A 20,547-nucleotide genomic window follows, 5' to 3' on the forward strand; every position below is an offset into this window, starting at 1 on the left:
CTTTAGACTATCGGTGTACTAACATTTTATTGAAATCGGTTTTCTAGTTTTGGCATGAAAGCTAGACGTACAGACATATAATATTAGTAAGGATAGTAATTTTATTACTCCGTTTATCGACAAGAATTTATAGATGAATAGAGTTGTGATGTCTTCATAATAAACCTAGATTTAAATGTCTCTATTTGTTGCCTATTAAATATTTGATGGTAGTTAAATAGCTCAGTTGAAGGCATGATTTTAAAAAGCATATATTTTCCCTACTTTGTTTAAGTCGGGTACTGAAATTGCTAAGCATATTTTTTCCAACAGCAAAAATAACTTATAGTGTAATTTTCAGTGTTACACTTGAGGACAAAAAAATAAATATCATTTACAGCGCTACACTTGCGGACAAAAAAAAATACCTACTTTTTTCGATTGTTTTGTTATGTAATATTAATAATATTTTTGTATATTTGTTTCAGGATGTCATACACACAATCAGTGCGCCCCACGGACAAGTACAGAGAATCGTCGTGTTTAAGAAAAACGGGGTACAGGCCATGGTTGAATATCCTTTTCAATAGTACAAAACATACATAATAATGTTTTTAGTGCATAGTAAAACATAACATATAAGTATTGTCAACAATTACAGACAATTGTAGCTATTCCCGGTATTTGGCACGCAAGTTTAGGGACCTATAATTGATGTCGAAAGTTATTTATTCAAATAAGGTTGAGAATTTGCAATATTTGGGTATTTAGTTGCATTCTAGTGCGTGAACATGATAATATATTATGAAGGATTATGAAGGAACATGGTGCTATTTAAAGTAAACTTTTCAAATAATATGTAACTTAACGACTCCTAAAAGTCCTTTTGTCCTCCCTGTCCAGAAATAGCCTTATGGCCCATGAACACATTAGATAACTTAAAAACACGTTTCAAAGTCAAAGTCAAAGTCAAATCATTTATTTCATTTAGGCCTTTACAAGCACTTATGAACGTCAAAATTATAACTAAGATTGATTCTAGTTGCCCATTCCAAAAGTAGCTTCCTATGGAGAAGAACGGGCAAGAAACTCCATGGTTACTCTTTTTTAAATATAATATGGTATTACAGTTTGTATTTATTGATACATACAGTAACAGCATGCGAAGATCATGTAGAATCGCAAAGACAAATGAGGATAAAATGACAATTAAAATGCTACATGGTGTTCACATTTACAAATTGGTTTATATTTTGGTACAAAGTTACAAACAAATAATCAAAAGATGAATACAATTTTACTTGCTGGTGTAATTTTAATTTGTTAATTAATTAGATATTGTCAGTATGTCCTATGGAGCAGGACCAGCATGTTTCCAAGCATTTTTATCTTGAATGTAATCTTCTAATTTATAATATGCTTGCTTACAAAGTGTGGCTTTTATATGAGTTTTAAACCGCATGTCATTAAGTTCCAGAATGTTGTCTGGTATTTTATTATAACATTTGACACAATATCCCATGAAAGATGTATGTACTTTAGATAATCTAAACTGCGGGATAGCTATTTTATTTTTATTTCTAGTGTTATAATTATGTCTATCACATATTTTATCAAAGAAATGTAGGTTTTTCCTAACATACATGATATTTTCATAAATAAATTGGCAAGGTACGGTCATGATATTAATTTTTTTAAACAGTTCCCTAAGAGATTCACGACCACGTAAGTTGTACATAGCTCTGACAGCTCGCTTTTGTAAGATAAATATGCATTCAATGTCAGCAGCTCGTCCCCACAGCAGAATGCCGTACGACATGATGCTGTGGAAGTAACTAAAATATACTAGTCTAGCTGTTTCTACGTCCGCTAGCTGCCTTACCTTTCTAATAGCATAAGCGGCCGAGCTAAGACGACCCGCAAGAGATGTAATGTGGGGTCCCCACTGTAGTTTTTTGTCAAGAGTGATTCCCAGGAAAACTGTTTGATTTATAAATTCTAGTTTTTCACTATTAAGTATAATGTCACATTCACTACTTTTTACATTTGGCAATGAAAAACGAATGCATTTTGTTTTTTTTTTCATTAAGAGCCAAGTTATTTGCGTTGAACCAATTTTGAACCTGGAGAATGGAATTGTTTACGTCGTCTAAGGTACGTCTACGTCGATCAATATTAAAAATAAGAGAAGTGTCATCGGCAAACAACACCATTTTAGGTTGATTATCAAATAAATAGGGCAAAATATACGATCCAGCGTTTACACACGTTAACACGTTTTCTTTTTAGCAAATTGTTAATCGGTCCAAAATAAAACAAAATTCAAGATCTGTATACGTTTAACAAAACTTAAAGCTATTAACATTCCAGTACCTATATTATTGACTAGCTTCTGCCAGCGGTTTCACCCGCATCCCGTGGGAACTACTTCCCGTACCGGGATAAAAAGTAGCCTATAGCCTTCCTCGATAAATGGGCTATCTAACACTGAAATAAATTTTCAAATCGGACCAGTAGTTCCTGAGATTAGCGCGTTCAAACAAACAAACAAACTCTTCAGCTTTATAATATTAGTATAGATGTAATTAATTTTATTTAATTGCTACAAACTCAATACATAAATAAAGAAGCAGTAAAGCATGCGGTCAGTTCAATAATATTCAATATAGCATAATGTGTTTATATTCAATCTCTCTGTCTAAACCAATGCATTAAAAGTGGATCGTATATTTTTCTTTACCTTGGTCGAGGTGCAACTTAGAGCGAGTTCATAAGCGGAGCGAGTATTTTAAACTGAATTTGATTCATGGGACCAATAAGATCTACTTATTTTTTGGCTGGTTTTTTAATGTAATTTATTTTAATTAGAATACCAACTTTCTGCTTTTATTTGTGCAAGTGGCCACCATAATTTTATAACGAAATTGAGAATGAATAAGTTTTCCGTTTTATAAAATATTTTTCTTAACAGCTGTTTTTTTTTTTAATATATAAGGTCCAACTAGCTTCAACTTCCTAAGTAGCTATACCTGCATATAAGCTAAAGAACGGTACCAGCAAGAAAAAATATACATGGTCACCTAATCATATGTACAATATTTTCAAAATCGCTCCGCTTATCGCTCTCACTGACACCTCTTCTGCAATCTCGAGATGCGCTCCCGTTCTGTACCCCGTAAAACTTCACATAAATAAACACATTGTGATATATTCCGCCTCATACTCCTTCAGTAGTCTTCAGTAGACTTCAGTTTATGGCGTTTTCAAATACTAGTTTGGCGTCGAGAGCTGCTTGAGAAAATGTATGATAAAACTGAATGAACTTGTAGTCTTATATTTGTGAATAGTTTCCAACTGCGGTTTCACTCGCTTGCTGAGCGAACTACTTCGCGCACCCGGATTAGAAGTATAAAATATATATAGAAGTGGTATTTGTTTTATCTTAAAACAATATTTTTCCACTCTTAATGGATGCGTGTAGGGAATTAGTGAAAGCTATAGCATTCCTGGATATAGGTATAGGTTTTCTAACACCGTCAGAATTTTTCGAATTGGTCGAGTAGTTCCTGAGATAAGCACGATCGCATTTTCGATCGAAGCTTAACCAATCTCTTTTAACAGAAAAGTCATTAACTTCTTAAAGCTTGGTTTAAAAATCAGTGTAATATTTTACGATGTTTGTAATTACATGTTTTATGAACGAACATTGAATTTTATGGGACATTCCGTGGTAAAAATAATTATGGTTTTAATTAGTAATTAACTTCTTGAGTTAAATTATTATTTAGACTTAATAAAAAGAGATTTTTGAACGCTTTTACGCTGAAATAGCAGAACCAATTGTGGTGTAAAAAACCATTGCGATACCCTAAGACAAATCCGAGTTTTTAAAGCAGTTCTTTTTTAATAAGTATTGGTGAATTCGTGGGAAATAGCTAGCCGGTCATAAATAGCAACAAAACACCTCAACCGATCGGCGAAAAGCTATAAAAATATCATCAGTTGCAAAGATCTATTATAACTATGACTAATGTTGGCATTTCATATTATTTTTACGTGAGAAATAATTTCAGCGATGCGCCCGAGTTGATTTGTAGACATATCTTTGATATTGGATCGAGTTTCAAAGAGCTTTTAGACCATGAAATGGAGTCATACATTTAGTGATTTCATGGGTCATTAATGTTATTACATAATTAGTTTCTGCTAGCGTCGTATGGAATCTACTTTGTACAGACGGTCAAATAGGAGCCAATAGTATTCTTTGATAGTCATGGGATATCCTACGCTGAAAGAATTTACAAATCGGTCTAGAAGTTCTTGAGATTAGCGCGTTCAAGTAAACAAACTAAAAAACTTCAGCTTTATAATACATATTGGTCTACTTTTATCCAGGCGTTTTAGGTAGAGTTGATCCCCGAGACGAGCTAATATGCCATAAAAATATCAATCAACAAATATTTTGTAGTAAATAACTAGATTTGCAAACGCCAATATTAAATGAACTCTATTCGAAAAACTCCATGTAGTTTATATTAAAACGATATCCGAATATTTGAATGCTATTAATAATATAAATAAATGCCACTGAAATCTATTTGATTTACAACCAAAATTGTTACGACTCGTCTGAAAAAAATATTTCAAAAGAGTTATTGGTAACACGTGGGTTTATGACAGGGAGCTTATAACACCGAAGTGTATCAAAATATGTCCTAAATTTTGTATTGTTATGTAACGAATCTTCTTATAGAAATATAAAAATGAATTGCTGTTCTTTTCTCTTCTCTTCTTAGTCTGACCAAAACTAGAGACCGATAGCTGGACCGATTTGACTTTTTTTGGATTTAAAATGTTTAAATTATATTATAATGTAAAACGAAGTTCGTGGGATCATCTAGTTTTACATAAATATTATCAACGTGAAGAGTTTTGATTGTAAAGCGCTGATGTCAGGAATTCTTCTAGGCCAATTTATGGTAAAATACCATATGGATATTTGTGCCATTATAGCATTTTGCCTAAATACATACAGCGGTTTTAAATAAATAAAATAAAAGCAAGCTGAAGAAAAATACCATCACGCGACATTTTCTTATTCAAATACTATTTTACATTCCCACATTTTTTCTCTGACATTGTTAACCACTTATATAATATCCATCATTCCCCAGTTGAAAAACGTTTGACACATAACACGTGTTAATACTTAGTTGCTTGTTCGTTTAGTTAATGTGTTACAATGTTACGCGTCGGTGTGATAGAAGGAATGTTATTGTTAATACAGTGACTGTATAACATCGACCCACGTATTGTAATAAAATTGTATTTCTAATAGGTTTTTGCTTATAATAATAAATAATAATAGCGGTTGGTTGTATAGCTTCTTTTTTGTGACAAACTTTTTTTAAGTATAACTTTGAGTCCGGAATGGTTTTTGTCAAAAACTATGTAAATATACAGCCGGTATATGTGTATCTCCCCAGCGAGGCCCAGTGGGGCCAAGGCCTGCCGGGGCTGCGGGTTCTTCGAAAGAGTTACCGCGGCCCTGGTACATAAAAACCTACGACGGAAGGCGACGGTTTTTAGTCAGTACGAGTCTGACACTCCCTCACCGCTGGTAACCCCCAGCGGGAGGGGTCATTTGATGATTTTTTAAGTCGTTAAAAAAAAAGGAAAAGGTATATGTGTACCTTGGCAGCTTTGATATGGTTGTAAGCTAACCTGTATATTTGTTTACCCAATCATTGAGCATCATTGCTTGGGTGCGTGGAGTAGTTTCCACAAGACGCGAGTTGAAACACTGGCAGTAGTTAGTAATCAGTAAAAGTTCACATCTTTGCATTAAACAGCAATAACCGTTAAAAGTGAACGACGGAATAATTTTAAGCTTAGTAATAATTTCGTTCTAATCTCGTATTCCAACAGCAATTCTGTATAATAGTATTTAGTATAAAGCAATAAAATCTTTGTTTAATTACAATTTCTCCATTTTTCCAAAGGGACTTTTATTCAAATCAGTGGAAGTTTTCACCAAAATTGGTATGTCTATAAGTATCTATGTCTGTGAGTTTAGGGTGCGGCAACAAGGATGACATAATAGCGATTTCATCTCCCACCAAAGAAAAAATAAACTGCGTATTTTAAAGGACTTCTCAGAGTCGAATGTACCTAAAACAGCTGTGCAAAAATTAGACCTATTTCCTTTTTATTTATTTAATCGATAATGAGCCTTACATTATTTAGTCGACGCGCGATGCTTTGATTTGTTAATTACTTTTTAATACAAAATCAATTTATCATAATGCTTGTTTTCCCAAAATTCTAGCTACCTACACTATTTACAGTTTTCAAATATGACATTTAACCCACAATATTAACGTTAACTCCACACGGCTAGCCCATGGTTCCATATTTAGATATAACTTGGTCCCAGTAATTAAGTTAGCCTCACAAACAAGGTTAATCAGGCAACGCTGCGGCTAACCGATTAATTTATTGGTTTAGTTAAAGCTTCAGTCCAGGTTAACACTAATGGAATATGCGTAAACTGATTTATTGTACCTACTGATTTATGCGTATAGAAGTGAATAAGAAGATGATAAGATGTAAGTTTTCACATTTTTAAAGTAGAGTTCTTATCTAATAACGTTGTACCTCTGAATTAGACTAGTACCCAACTTCACGATGGTCAAAATGTATGAAAATAACACTACTGCAAAGTTATTTGTTAAAAACTATGCAGCGTACTGCAAGAGTGCATTGTCAGATAAGTTTTGTGAACGTAATGTCAAATATCAAAAAGGCTACTTTCTTCCGAAATGTTTGATAGTTATGTTGAATAATAGATGTCTAAAAAAATATCCATAAACATAGCCCACCGAATCAGCAAGCTGAAGTGGCTGGCCATATTAGCCGAAGAACCGAAAACCGTTGGGGTAAACGAGTTCTAGAGTGGAGACCACGCCTCGGTAAACGTAGGGTAGGACGTCCTCAGGCACGGTGGAGTGATGACTTGCACAAGACGGCTGGCAGGAGCTGGATGCGAGAAGCCGAAAATCGATCTCAGTGGCGTGCACTTGGAGAGGCCTATGTCCAGCAGTGGACTGCGATAGGCTGATGATGATGATGATGATGATGATGATGAAAAAAAATATGGAATAACATATCTAGTATAATTCCTATAGTATTTCCATTATTAATTATCTTCAGTCTACTACATTATTTAACCTAATTTACATTTAACTAATTATTGCAGACTAATTTAAATTACCGCTATCGCTTATCACTGTATCCTAAGCCTTATCTTTTATTGTATAAAATGGCTTTCGTCCTAAAGATATTTGAATAATACCAATGTCTTCTAGACTTAGTCGTTCAATAACATTATGGGTAACGCAGTCAGATTTTGTTTTAAAAGTTCTGTTTTAAATAAACGAGTTTTTAATGATAATGGTAGGGTAAACGAACATAAAACTAATAACAAAGGCCCAGTTTCACCTACGGCATAAAAGTGCGTTTTTTTTTTCAAAATGTTGCATGTGAAAATTTACAATACACAGCGGTTTTAAGAAAACTGACGTTTATGTTGTCGATGAACTTGCGCATAAGAATTCTACCGCTGGCGAAATACCAGCTTTCGCCAAAGAAGAAATTTGAAGTTTGCGTCCCAATTTGTTTTATGAATTCTAAGCCAATTCTCAGCCTTATTTGAGGCCTAATCAGCCTTTTACTAAACTGGATAAAATAGTGACCCATGTTTTTTAAAAGCGCAAACTGTGTTTTGGTTCGTACCTTTGGTATTTTTTCTGTTTACAAAACGGAGTTTATTTATTTGTATTATTCGACAATATTTCTATGTATGTTCGAACACAATTCTCCTTAACCACCAGTCACACGTTTGAAAGCGTAGAATCAGCAACGAGAGCCAAAGAGGCGCTACACGGCTGCGACATATACTCTGGATGCTGCACACTGAAAATCGAGTTCGCAAAGGTATGCATTACTTGTTTATTATGTAGTTTTAGTTTTAATCGACTTCAAAAAAGGAGGCGATAATTAAAAAAAAATGTTTTTTAGACGTTTGGTGATGTATGGTCCAACTTTTAGAGTTATATCTATAGTATTTTTGCCGTTTCTATGTTTTTTGAAGTCGGTTTTAATATTTTTATTTTTTTTAATATTAAAGAGATTTTTAGTTTTTCATCATAGAGATTCAAAATTAAATTATAAATAATAAAAAAATATATACTTTTTTAATATTAAGGAGTATGAAATGTATCATGCAAGACAATATAACAATTTGGATCGCCATATAATAATTTGTCACTTAACAATCTTACCATTTTTCAAAAAACTTATCAACGAAACTCCCCATCTCAATAAACTACGCACGTCTAGACACAATATAAGGTATCTACGCAATCCCCACCGAGGGGGTCCCCACGTTGTCGTCGTGGTGGGGCTTGCGTGCCTCAATGATCCTGAAGCTCTGCCGGTAGAGATACTCATGCCGGAAAGGTTCAGGGGAGAGGCCAGACAAAGAGGGACCCAGGGAGGGGCCGCTCCTGACCAGTCGACGCTAGTGGACATGGCAAGGATGCGGCCATACCCGCGGAGGTGCAGGCGCACTAAAGCGGTGGTCGTTTGCTCTTCGTACAACGAAGAGCAAACCTTTCGGCGGGTTTGCTGAGCCGGGTTGGCCGGACAGCAGACGGAGGCATGCATAATGCCGCCGCCGAGGGCTTGGCTTAATCGCCCGGCCCAGAGGAAGGACACCTCTTGATAAAAAACCACCCAATCCCAAGTTTCGGGAGCGCGGCGAGGGGATGAATGGCCGTGGGGGACACGGTCGTTAGCGCTCCCCCCTGTTGGGGCCAGCCGCCCCCAACAGTATGTAGGCTTGCCCCGGTATGAGGCCACTGCCGGGGTGGACGAACAGTTGCTCTCATGATCGTGGGAACAATATGGATACTAACACAAATAAAAACCAAAACAACAACGACGAACTAAGGGAGTGGGATGAGGACTCGGACTCCGAGTCCGTGTCCAGCGAGGGGGATGCGGGGGGTTTTAAGCCCCCCCGCAACAAGAAGGACCACCGGGCCGACGCCTTCCTCAAGAGGAGGAGGGAAGACCCCGGGTCCTCCTCTGGTGGTCGCGGGGCCTCGGCCAAAAAGGTCGCCAGGAGGCCCGTCAGCGAAGGGTCCGCTAGGGCTTCTGGGGGTGGCGGAGGAGCGGCTCATCGGAGCTCCTCCTCCGAGGAGGAGTCGGCCATCGGCTCCGACCGGGAGCGCAGGGCGGACTTCGAGAAGACGGTGGAGTCCGCCATCAGGCAGGTGGCCTTAAAGAGAAAAAAGGCCAGCAAAGACGGCGCCATTGAGGCCGCCACCGCCTCCATCACCGCCGCAGCGGTGAGCAACTTTGGCCGGGCTCCCGTGAGCGAGCTGGCCAAACTGCAGCAGGAGGTGGCCCGTCTGACGGCCGCCCTGCAGTCTCTCGTGGAGGAGAACAGGAGTCTCCGGGCGGACCTCGCCAAGATGCGCGAGCAGGAGGCGGAGCGCGGCGGGGCCAGGCAACAGGCGCAGACTGCGCCGGCTGAGAGCCAGATCCTGGCCCTAGTCCGTCAGGAGATGGCGGCCTTCCAGGCTCGCTTCTCAGTCCTGGAGGGCAGGGTTCTGCGCCCCCCCCTCGCGGCGTCGAAGCCCCCAGCGGCCCAAAGGGCCTCCTATGCGGCTGCGGTTGCAGCGGCACCCCCACCCAGAAGGGGACCGCCGAGCAAGCCCCCTGTCGCGGCGCCGAACGGACCGACCAGGAGGGCGCCCGCTCAGCCAAAGCCCAAGACCGCAAGGGCGGTCCAGGCGCAGAGGCCCCCGGTGCCAACGTCAGCACCGGCTCCGTCGTCGGCACCAGTGGCGAAACGCCCTTCAAAGCCGACACCGTCTGCGGCCCCTACCTCTTCTGCCACTGAGTCTGAGTGGCAGGTAGTGGGGGAAAAGAAAAAGAGGCGGAGGGCGGCCAAAGCGGCCAAAAAGAAGGCCCAGAAACAGCGGCGCAGGGAGCGAGCCGCCGCGGCGAAACTCCGCGCCCCCAAAACCGCGGCTGTAGTAGTCACACTACAGCCGGACGCGGTCAAAAGGGGCGTGTCGTACCGCGACGTGCTCGCCCAAGCAAAGGAGGCGGTGAACCTGCAGGAGCTGGGTATCGCCTCCGGCCTCCGGCTCAGGGTGACCGCAACGGGCGCCCGAATGCTGGAGGTCCCAGGAGCGGCCAGTGGGCCCGCCGCAGACGCTCTAGCCGAGAGGCTTAGGGCGTCCATAAGTGCGGACGACGCCCGAGTCTCCAGGCCCCACAAGTGCGCGGATCTGCGCATCATGGGCCTGGACGACTCAGTTACTGCGGAGGAGGTGGTGGCCGCCGTCGCTAGGACGGGTGGGTGCTCCGCCGACGAAGTCAAGGCGGGCACCATACGTCCCGACTTCAGGGGCACGTGCACCATCACGGTGAGCTGCCCCGTGACGGCGGCCAAGCGCATCGTAGACGGCCGAAGATTGCTGGTTGGCTGGGTGTCGGCGCAGGTCAAGCTGCTTGACCCCCGACCGCTGAGGTGCTTCCGATGCCACGTCGGGCATCATGTGGGTGTCCGTTGCACCTCGGAGGTCGACCGCAGCGCCCTCTGCTTCCGCTGCGGTCAGCCCGGTCACAAGGCCGTGGCTTGTAGTGCCGCGCCGCACTGCACTGCATGCGCGGCTGCTGGCAAGCCGGCCGAACACCGGGCAGGGAGCAAGTCCTGTGCCCCACCCGCCAAGTCCAAGGGTAGGGGCAAGGGCGGGCCGTCCGTCGCCGCCACCGCTTCCACCTCCGCAGTGGCCACCACCGCAGCTCCTGCGGCCGCCGCCGCCTCCAACGCTGCCGCCGCTGTCGACGCCGTCGTCGCCACTGCTGCTGTCGCAGAGCCCGTCTCTGCGTCTCAAGAGGAGGAAGACGTGATGGAGTGCTAATCTGGCTCCACTACGCTTCCTCCAGGCGAACATCAACCACTGCGCCCGTGCCCAGGATCTGTTGCTCCAAAGCATGGCGCAGTGGTCGATCAACATCGCCGTGGTCGCTGAGCCGTACTTTGTCCTTCCCAGGGATGACTGGGTTAAGGACCTTAGCGGCTCAGTGACCATCATATCGTCGGCCGCCGCTGGTACTCCTTCCCTCGAAGGGGTGAAGAGTGGAAGGGGTTGCGTCGCAGCACGGTTCGGGGAGATAGTCGTCGTGGGGGTGTACTTCTCCCCGAGCCGAACTCTCGCCGAGTTCCACAACTCCCTCCTGGAGTTGTCCGTCGTCGTCGGAAGTTATTCCCTCCCTGTGCTAGTGTTAGGGGACTTCAACGCCAAGAATTTGGCCTGGGGTTCCCGACGCACAGATGCACGGGGTAGGATGGTGGAGGACTGGGCGCTGGAAGCAGGCCTGGTCGTCCTCAATCGGGGTTCTGTCCCCACGTGTGTACGGATGCGGGGCGAGTCAGTGGTGGATATCTCGTTCGCCAGCCCCGCTCTGCTACCGCGTGTCTTTGACTGGCGCGTGGAGGAGGGGGTGGAGACCTACTCCGATCACCGGTACATCCGGTTTGATGTCTCCGCCCAGAACCCTAGCGCGCCGGTCCTGCAGACCCCGAGTGGTCCACGTTGGGCGCTGAGGCACCTTGACCGGGAGCTTCTCCTGGAAGCCTCAGTCGTGCAGGCCTGGGTGTCATCACCGGACAGGCCCGCCGACATCAACGACGAGGCGGAGTGGTTCCGGGAGACCATGTCCGAGATCTGTGACGTGGCCATGCCCCGAGTCCCGCCAGGACGCGCCCGACGCCAGGTGTACTGGTGGTCTTGCGAGATCGCGGCCCTTCGAGAGGCGTGCGTCGCTGCGAGGCACCTGTACACCAGACACCGCAGGCTGCGCATCCGCCCTCCGGATGCAGAAGCCAGGGAAGCAGAGCTATACGAGGGATACAGAGCTGCGAAGACCTCTTGTTTCTTGTTGAGAAACGAGAGTACGCACCTCTCATCCCGGCCGCCGCGCTGGACCAGGTAGACACCATGGGCGCCGGGTGTCACGTGATGACTCCCGGCCACCGTAGGCGTGGGTCTGTGGGCGGTGAGTTCGGGTGGCTCATCGTCCCTCTGTCTGCTTAGACGACAGACCCGTGTTGACGGCGCGCGTTGTTCAACGCGCTTCTCAAAAAGATGTCAGCAACCCCAGCAGGGCCAAGGCCTGCCGGGGCTGCGGGTTGTTCGAAAGAGATACCGCGGCCCTGGTACATAAAAGGCCTATGACGGAACACGACGATTTTAGTCAGTAAGAGTCTGACACTCCCTCACCGCTGCTAACCCACAGCGGGAGGGGTCATTTGATGATTTTACGTCGATAAAAAAAAAAAAAAAAAAAAAGGTATCTACGCAATTACCGTCCATCGGTCAGTAACTCTATCCGCGAGGGGCCCTAAGTGAGCTCTTACCAACAAAACGTTTGCTCTAGAGTCGAGTTACCGCGCCTTGTAAGTGGTGACGAGTTTTGGTGCTCTCACCCTATCATCGATTTTTTTTAAGTGACTTTTCGGGTTTTTCGTCATCATCATCTTCCTGTTCTAAGCAAAATTTTATTTGGGGTCGGCGTGTTTCCGGGTTATTAGTTTCGCTCTTTCGTGTTAGTTTTGCAGTTAAAAATGGTGAGGTTTAATTTGTTTTGTAATAAAAGCAGAATAATAAAGGGATCCTTTTCCATTCCTTAATAATTAAATTGACTAATTGCTGCATTTAGCATTTGTTTTGTCATTTATCGCTTTGTATGAGCGATTAAAAGTACTAAATTCATGCCATACAAAAATTTCATTTTTTTAAATTTTCTTTTAAAATTCAACTTAAAAAAATCCAATATCAATTTTAAAATCGAATCCTTTTTAGTATCAAAACCAATCGCGACTGGTCGAAGCAGAAACGACGCACAAAAGTAACGGTGTTACTGCAAATTTTGCTTACTCGCCCCTTTTCTCGTTGCGAGAGGAAAATTTTGCGAGAAATAAAAAAAATGGCCGCTGCAACGCCCGGTGTCCGGGAGCGGTAGAAAGTATGATAGGGTTGTGGTGACCATGGGTTTATGTCCATGTTTAAATGAATTAATGAAATTCAAAGGTATGTGTGTCGTTTTTGACTGAAATCTTTTTAATTGCGGAAGTAAACGTTAATAAAACATGTAAAAATAGAGCTTATACATATGATACAATAGTAAATTGGGGTCGGTCGCTACGTTTTTAATATCCACAAAATAAATGCTTCTTGCTTACCTACTTTTCTCTGATTCCATTCACCTAACCATATTAATATATTGTTTGGTTGATTTCTAAGTAAGCTATTATTTTCATAATCCACTGTTTAGCTTCCTCTTAAGATATGTGTTCTTTCTGGTTGCAGATTTATTTATCTAACTTATTAAACTCTGTAATCCCTACATACCTAGTCAATAAAAGACCCAGGACAGTCTCTCTCATCTCCAAAACCCTGGTCACCCCTACCAAACCGTTAGCACAGGAGCTTCATTTGACAGCATTGTTCGCAATGGCCCATCCTTTTATTCAGTTCCCCATTCTCCATGGGAAACTGACTACACCATGATATTCTCTTATTCCTTGTAATCACATTACTTTGCGTTTTGGCCAAGGGGTATAGTGCTAGCAATTATTTTAGGGACGAAAGTTGGGGAAGGGTTAAATTGAGGGTTGAATCAAGTGTGACGTGGGGTGTTGAATTGTGATTGTTAAGTTTGGGGTGCAGTTTAAAAGGAACACTGTATATATTTCAATATGGAAATTGTATTTTAAAACATAAATTCGTATAAAAAAGTCAAGTCTAGTGGATTGTTATATATTTTTCTCCTTTCTGCTAACGATATGGAGCCAAACTTCAATAAAATATTTCAACTTGCGAATATTAAACTCTGAAATCCAATATTCGGGATTTCAATAAAAAATACACTGAAATATAAAAGTAGCATTTTATATGAAAGAGTATCGATAACGCACCGCACCACAGTCCTATTTAACGATTCTGAAAAATGAAGATTTCGCCAGTTTACCGACAAGCGTCATGGCCGGCGATCCAATAAAAAAGAATCGTTCCATTTCGAATTTCGAACGGCAGCAGCTATTTGCTTGACAACCGTCGCGCTGTTTGGACGTGTGTCCCGATCGCAAGGATCGGAAAATTTTCCGTTTAATTTTGTACTTTCAGTTAAAATTGGATTCGTATACGTTACAGAGTAAAGAGGTTTTACAGTTAAATTAAGCTCTGAAATGTGTTATTTTTTCATGGGCTTTTGGTTTTCATTCCAGTATATTATCAATTCCAGTATTTGCGCATACCATTTTTCAGATTTATTAATATTTGCTGAAAAAAATCATGGCATTAATCTATCACCTGTCATTTTAACACTGAAGTATCAGATTATATTCAGTTTAATAACGCTTTTAAATAAAATCTCTTTGTATTCATGGCTTTTCATGAGTCACAATGAAAAACCGGCGTTATATAGTACTGTGATGTCATGATACATTAATCACAGCGGTTTTATTAGCGTGTTTAGGTATTTTGTTGACAAAATACTGTTAGGTTGTGAGGAGTCGGGATTAATAGAGGTGTTAAACCTTTTTTTGTTTTGGGTATTGATTTAGAAATTCATTTGGTAGCAAAGTTTTTTGTCATCTTTTATGTTGTCACAGTTGTTAAACGTCTACTAGGTCTCTCCCAATTAGGAGGGATTTGCCCAACTCTAGCTCCTGTCAGTAAGTCAACTTGCTATTTCTACCATATCATTACATCAATATCAGTCTACATATTACAAAATTGAAGTGGTCCAAAAGGAAAAATAATCTTAAAGAAGCAGCTTAAAAGCTCCGTACGGACAGTTAATGTGTTTTATTCAGCAATGGTACTGTACAATAAAATACCCAAGTAAATACAATATTTGTTGACAATCGAACTCGTTACCTTCTTAATCCCAATGTTGGGCAAGTCAGGAGTTTTCGCGTCGGCTAACCTGTTGTAACGCGTCGCTAAAAGCTCTTGCTTCAAGAGTTCCCTGTGAGAAGCTCGCAACTTTGGCTTTAGGGTTGTCAGGCACTGAATAAATATGGCATTTTGAAATAAGTATGAATATGCGAAAAACGTAGTGTCATTATAAAAAAAAATAAACAAACGTTAGCAAATGGTATTAGAACGAAAGTTATATTTTTTTCCTATGCACCTGTAAAATCTCGTTAAACTCTTTTATAATAACACCAATTATAGTTCGGCCGTTCAGAGAATGCGTTCCTGACACCTATCAGTTAGTCAGGACTAGTGATGGGCACAACATAACACTGAGTTCGTTACCGTTCCCCCAAAATAAACCGCCGCATTATTTTAAGATTATTTTCGTTTTAAATTGGCGGAATCATTTAAAATTTATATTTTAGTTATTTAAGTGGAAACCAAAAAAAGGTAATATTCATATAATAAAATCGTTTTATTTATTCTTTGTTACAAAGTTACAATCTGTATTTCTATGCAATAAAGTAAGTACATTGAATTGAATGTGCGTACAGAATATTAATCAGACTCCGATTCGCTTGAGGAGGTGGTGTCTTCATCATCATCTTCGCCTACGTGTATAATTATATTAGGTATTATAAATAACAGAATCAATCCTGATATCTCGGTCAAAACCTTCCAAAATCAGGTTTTTAGAGCTCTACCTCACTGGGACGCCATGGCGACGTCGCAAGCGGCACAGGTCTGGCTACTTCTGGCATCCAAATGTCGCCAAGTCGAGTGGCCATGGCGTCTCGACAGTCAATTGTTTACGTCGTCGCTCAAGAAATTGCAAGCTAATTGGCGACCACATTGGCGACTGTGTGAGGGAGGTGCGCTTTACCGTGTACATTATAGTGGCTACTGTGGCCACGTCGCGTCGCCAAGTTGCCACGGTAGCCAGAAGCCACATAGGGAACTGTAGCTCGTGGCCACGCCTCCAATTTGGCGACGTTGCGACGTTCCATACATTTCAATACTAACTGCTTGGATACGTAGCCGGCGACGTCGTCATTGGCGTCCTAATGAGGCAGGGCACTTAGTCTTAGCGCACGAAACGACAACAAACGACTATTTAGCGTCACAAAATGACGGCCCATGATGCCATTTGGGGTTACCAATTTCAACCTAAATATAAAAATGCTACTTTCTTTCGCGCGTTCAGTTTGATCATACTTTTATTTTTATATTTCATAAAAGTTATCCTATAGTCCATTATTGTCAAATTCTTAAAAAGAAAAACAAAAAGTATTATTTTATATTATAAGTATAACTGTATAAGAACCATCAACCAGAACAGATTACGATACTTGCCTGTTATTTTTAGCACAGCACTACAAATATAAAGCGCTGACATAACCTTGTAATAGCGCAGTATAGATTTAGAAAAATATTGTTTACCAAGTTATTTGACACTCAATTTGGCACAAAATTACAACATTCATTGATTATTATTGATATAATAATGTTGTTTTAATGCTCAACAATTGTTAAAACGATAAACAACCAGCAAAAATATTTTTATGGTACTGCAACGCCATTACAAAGTTACGTCGTCAGTTCAATCGCGATGTGTCAGAAACGCATTCTCTGAGCGGCCGAACTATAGGTACGTTTAAACATACGAACAAAAATCGTTGAAAAAATCTTCCTCACAAAGTGATTCTCATTCCTCCGCGTCACAGGTCCGGTGCCTATATCATGACAGCAGATTTCTATGTAACTTTTCTGTCACCACTTCCAAACTTCTTTTTTTTCTAAGTCTATTAGTAAACTATATTGCCATAGAACTGTCATATTACTACGCAACTTCTGCAAATACGTCAACATCCCCCGATTATTTAAAATTTATGACATTCCAAAAAAAAATACACAAAAACTCGTGTCACGCGACACCGTTTAAAGGTCTTTCAAAGAAGAAAGAAAAAAATCCCGTGTTTTTTTCTTTGTACCTTTCTGGCACGTGTCAGCCCTTAGGATTTGACCCTTGTATTATCGATCCCTTCCGTAACAATATAATAGGGCTGACACTCGCTAAACGTTTTACTGTGACACCCCTTGTCGTGGCTAATGGCTTATGGCTAGTGAAGTTATGGTGCTTTGTACTGATTTGCATTTTAATACAGGTGAGGGTTTAAATGTCACTTTATTGTGTTAAGTGACCATAAGTCCAAAAGTTGGCTTGATAGTTTCAATACTGTATTGAATGAAACTTGAAAAGTGAAATGTGACATTATCATTTTCATAATATGGATTAGTTCTTTGTAAATAAATGAATTTAACGTTATAATAAGATGAAGAAAAAATCACAAGCGAACCTGGTTGAAAAACTATGTAATAGGCGTAATGATCAATGATCATACCTTTTCTTCTCCATTCCATAAAAGGTTTTGGTTAAGTTTCAATAAACGAAATAAAAGTTTGGATTCTTGAATAGTCCCTCATTAAACATTTGACAGATGTCTTCAACCTTTTCAAAATTGTAATCTAGACAAAATAATATCTAAAAGAACTAGTTCAGTCCACTTATGGCGTTAACCCCTTAAAATTCAACCGGCGTATAAAGTAGAAACGATAAACGGATAACATTTAAAACATGAAAAGCGGGTAGAAGGAAAAACTCGACTATTTAACATCCGATTAAGTTAAAATAAAAAAAAGTCGGCCGCTTCGGTCCGCGGGCACGTAAGCTAGGCGGGAGTTTTTTTTAGGGTTCCACAGTGAAACTGTGCATTGTTTGTTTCATAAATAAGTACTAAATAATTTCCATTGTTTTTAAAGCGAAAACTTTGTTTGAATTCACCATCCTGTTGGCATACATTAGGTATTAAAAATACGTAGGTATAAAACAAGGCATGTTATATTAAAATCCAATTAATAACGCGTTTACGCGAACATTGATGATGAAGAATACAAGTTTAAATCATCATATCTGTTAAATTCTATATCATGTTATTACATTGGTTGCCCGGGTGACTGAGTTGAGGAGGTCAGATAGGCAGTCTCTCCTTGCCAAACACTGGTACTCAGCTGCATCCGTTTAGACTGGAAGCCGACCCCAACACAGTTGGGATAAGTCTAGGCAGATGACTCTTTAAATTTTAAAATACCTTAAAAGTTTCAAGTGAATAATGATTAATTTGTCCTACGGAACCATCCCAATTTGTATCGTCATTTTTCTTTCGCGTAACAAATGGGGCATGCAAGAGTAACAAGTTAAAATTCTAAATGAACTCGAAATGTTGCCGACCTCTGCATACGAATAACTTATTTTTAGCATTTAGCCGTTTTTACGTGAATGTGACTGCTGTTCAGGATTTGTACTACTTTTTATTATTTTTCATTTTTGATGCAAATGACGCGTTTAAGAAATACATTTTTTTTTTTCGTGTAAAATATTGATAAGAATCACTTTGTAATTCATTTATTTAATGTAAGTTACTGTTCTGACGAACTAATAGTTGACCTCACCAACTTTGCTGAGCTGGCATATTCGGGATTGGCTAGACCGAAGTTTCTAATCTGTCAGCTTTTCTTAAAAGGGAAAGTCTGAAACAAAAAACCAGGCCTTCTCGTGATATCTCTTGCCGGACAAAGGACAATGCCAGGGTCTGGGCTCAAAGTTTGCCCAGCAGTGGGAGTAGTTCCAGCTGGTTCCATAGTGCACTCTGAACACGAAATCCAAATATTTTTGAAATCGGTCCCAGAGGTCCCGAAAAAAACCGGTTCAAATGTTCTCCATAGATAGTCACTTAACAAAGCCTGAGCCATTTGCCCAGTAGTGAAAGTGGTCGAAATAGGTTCTTTACTGCACTGTTAACACGAAATCCAAATATTTTGGAAATCGGTACTAGAGGTCCCGAGAAAAACCGGTTCTAATGTTAAACTTGAACAGTCACTTTATGAAGCCCCAGCCATGTGCCCAGAAGTGGGAATGCTTAGGATAGGTTTTTTACTTCACTGTTAACACGAAATCTAAATATTTTGGAAATCGGTCCCAGAGGTCCCGAGAAAAACCGGTTCTTATGTTAAACTTGAACAGTCACTTTATAAAGCCCAAGCCATTTGCCCAGTAGTGAAAATTATTAAAATTGGTTCCTTACTTTACTCTTAACACGGAATTCAAATATTTTTGAAATCGGTCCCAGAGGTCCCGAGAAAAACTGGTTCTAATGTCAAACTTGAACAGTCACTTTATAAAACCCAAGCCATTTGCCCAGTAGTGGGAATGGTTAGAATAGGTTCTTTTCTTCACTGTTAATACGAAATCCAAATATTTTTGAAATCGGTCCCAGAGGTCCCGAGAAAAACTGGTTCTAATGTCAAACTTGAACAGTCACTTTATAAAGCCCAAGCCATTTGCCCAGTAGTGGGAATGGTTAGAATAGGTTCTTTTCTTCACTGTTAATACGAAATCCAAATATTTTGGAAATCGGTCCCAGAGGTCCCGAGAAAAACCGGTTCTAATGTTAAACTTGAACAGTCACTTTATAAAGCCCAAGCCATTTGCCCAGAAGTGGGAATGGTTAAAATAGGTTCTTTACTTCACTTTTAAGACGGAATCCAAATATTTTTGAAATTGGTCCCAGAGGTCCCGAGAAAAACCGGTTCTAATGTTAGGCAGCCATTGTTAGCAAGCCATTGTAAGCAGCCACAAACCTAACAACCTCTTTTCTTGAAAAAACATTCAGATAGTGGTTTCACTGTTAACAGGAAAAAAAATCAGAAATAGACGTTTAAAGGTAATTGTTGTTTCTCTTGCTTTTCAGTCTCTATCTACCACAATCAGTTCTAAGTTCGTGTAGCGTCATGCAATTAATATCCGTAATGGCAATGGAAAAATCTTATCAAGACGAATAAAATAAGCTCGAACACGAGGTAGTAAATAGATACCGTTGAGGAGTTCCCCTGTCTCACTGTCATCTCCATCGTCGGGTCAAGTCTTAACCTCCACTGTTTTGTGGTGTCGGAGACATATTCCCGAATGACAAGTTTTTATTCGATATGTGCTTACAATTTCCGAGAGTTCCCTATTGTTTTAAGGTTTCTATCACCAGACCCTGGACCGAATAACAAAGGAACCATTTGGAAAGTAAATTCTTTCAAACAATAAAATGATTGTTTGAATCGGTTGGTAAACGACGGAGTTATGCACGTACTTACGTAAAAAGAATACAAACAAACTGAGAAACTCCTCCATTTTTTGAAGTCGGTAAAAAAAAATTCTCGTTCAATACCTCGTATTTGTCGATTAATATTATAATGCATTTCAATTAAGGTAATAAAAGTGGAATCGTTAAGAGTTCGTATGCATATTTTTCGTAATATTGAATAAGAGTCAAACCAGTTTTTCTCAGGACTCCTGGGATAGATTTCGAAATATTTCGGTCTGGTACCTATTATACGCCTATGGAACATAATACACTATGCAGTTACTGTGGGCAACTCTTGAGCCCAACTTCCA

At 40.7% G+C, this 20,547-nt stretch overlaps 1 protein-coding gene across 5 annotated transcripts in view; it reads left to right on the forward strand.

Annotated features, from left to right (window-relative positions):
- The window catches only part of LOC124643126 (heterogeneous nuclear ribonucleoprotein L-like), a 441,770-nt gene that overhangs the window by 371,877 nt on the left and 49,346 nt on the right, over positions 1 to 20,547 (forward strand). For all 5 annotated transcript variants that reach the window (XM_047181991.1, XM_047181992.1, XM_047181993.1 and 2 more), the window contains exons 3-4: positions 468 to 553; positions 7,878 to 7,974. In XM_047181991.1, the coding sequence (XP_047037947.1) occupies positions 468 to 553; positions 7,878 to 7,974 (183 nt within the window). The remainder of the gene's footprint in view (positions 1 to 467; positions 554 to 7,877; positions 7,975 to 20,547) is intronic.

Source organism: Helicoverpa zea, chromosome 26, assembly GCF_022581195.2.
Source record: "Helicoverpa zea isolate HzStark_Cry1AcR chromosome 26, ilHelZeax1.1, whole genome shotgun sequence".
Lineage (NCBI taxonomy): Eukaryota > Metazoa > Arthropoda > Insecta > Lepidoptera > Noctuidae > Helicoverpa > Helicoverpa zea.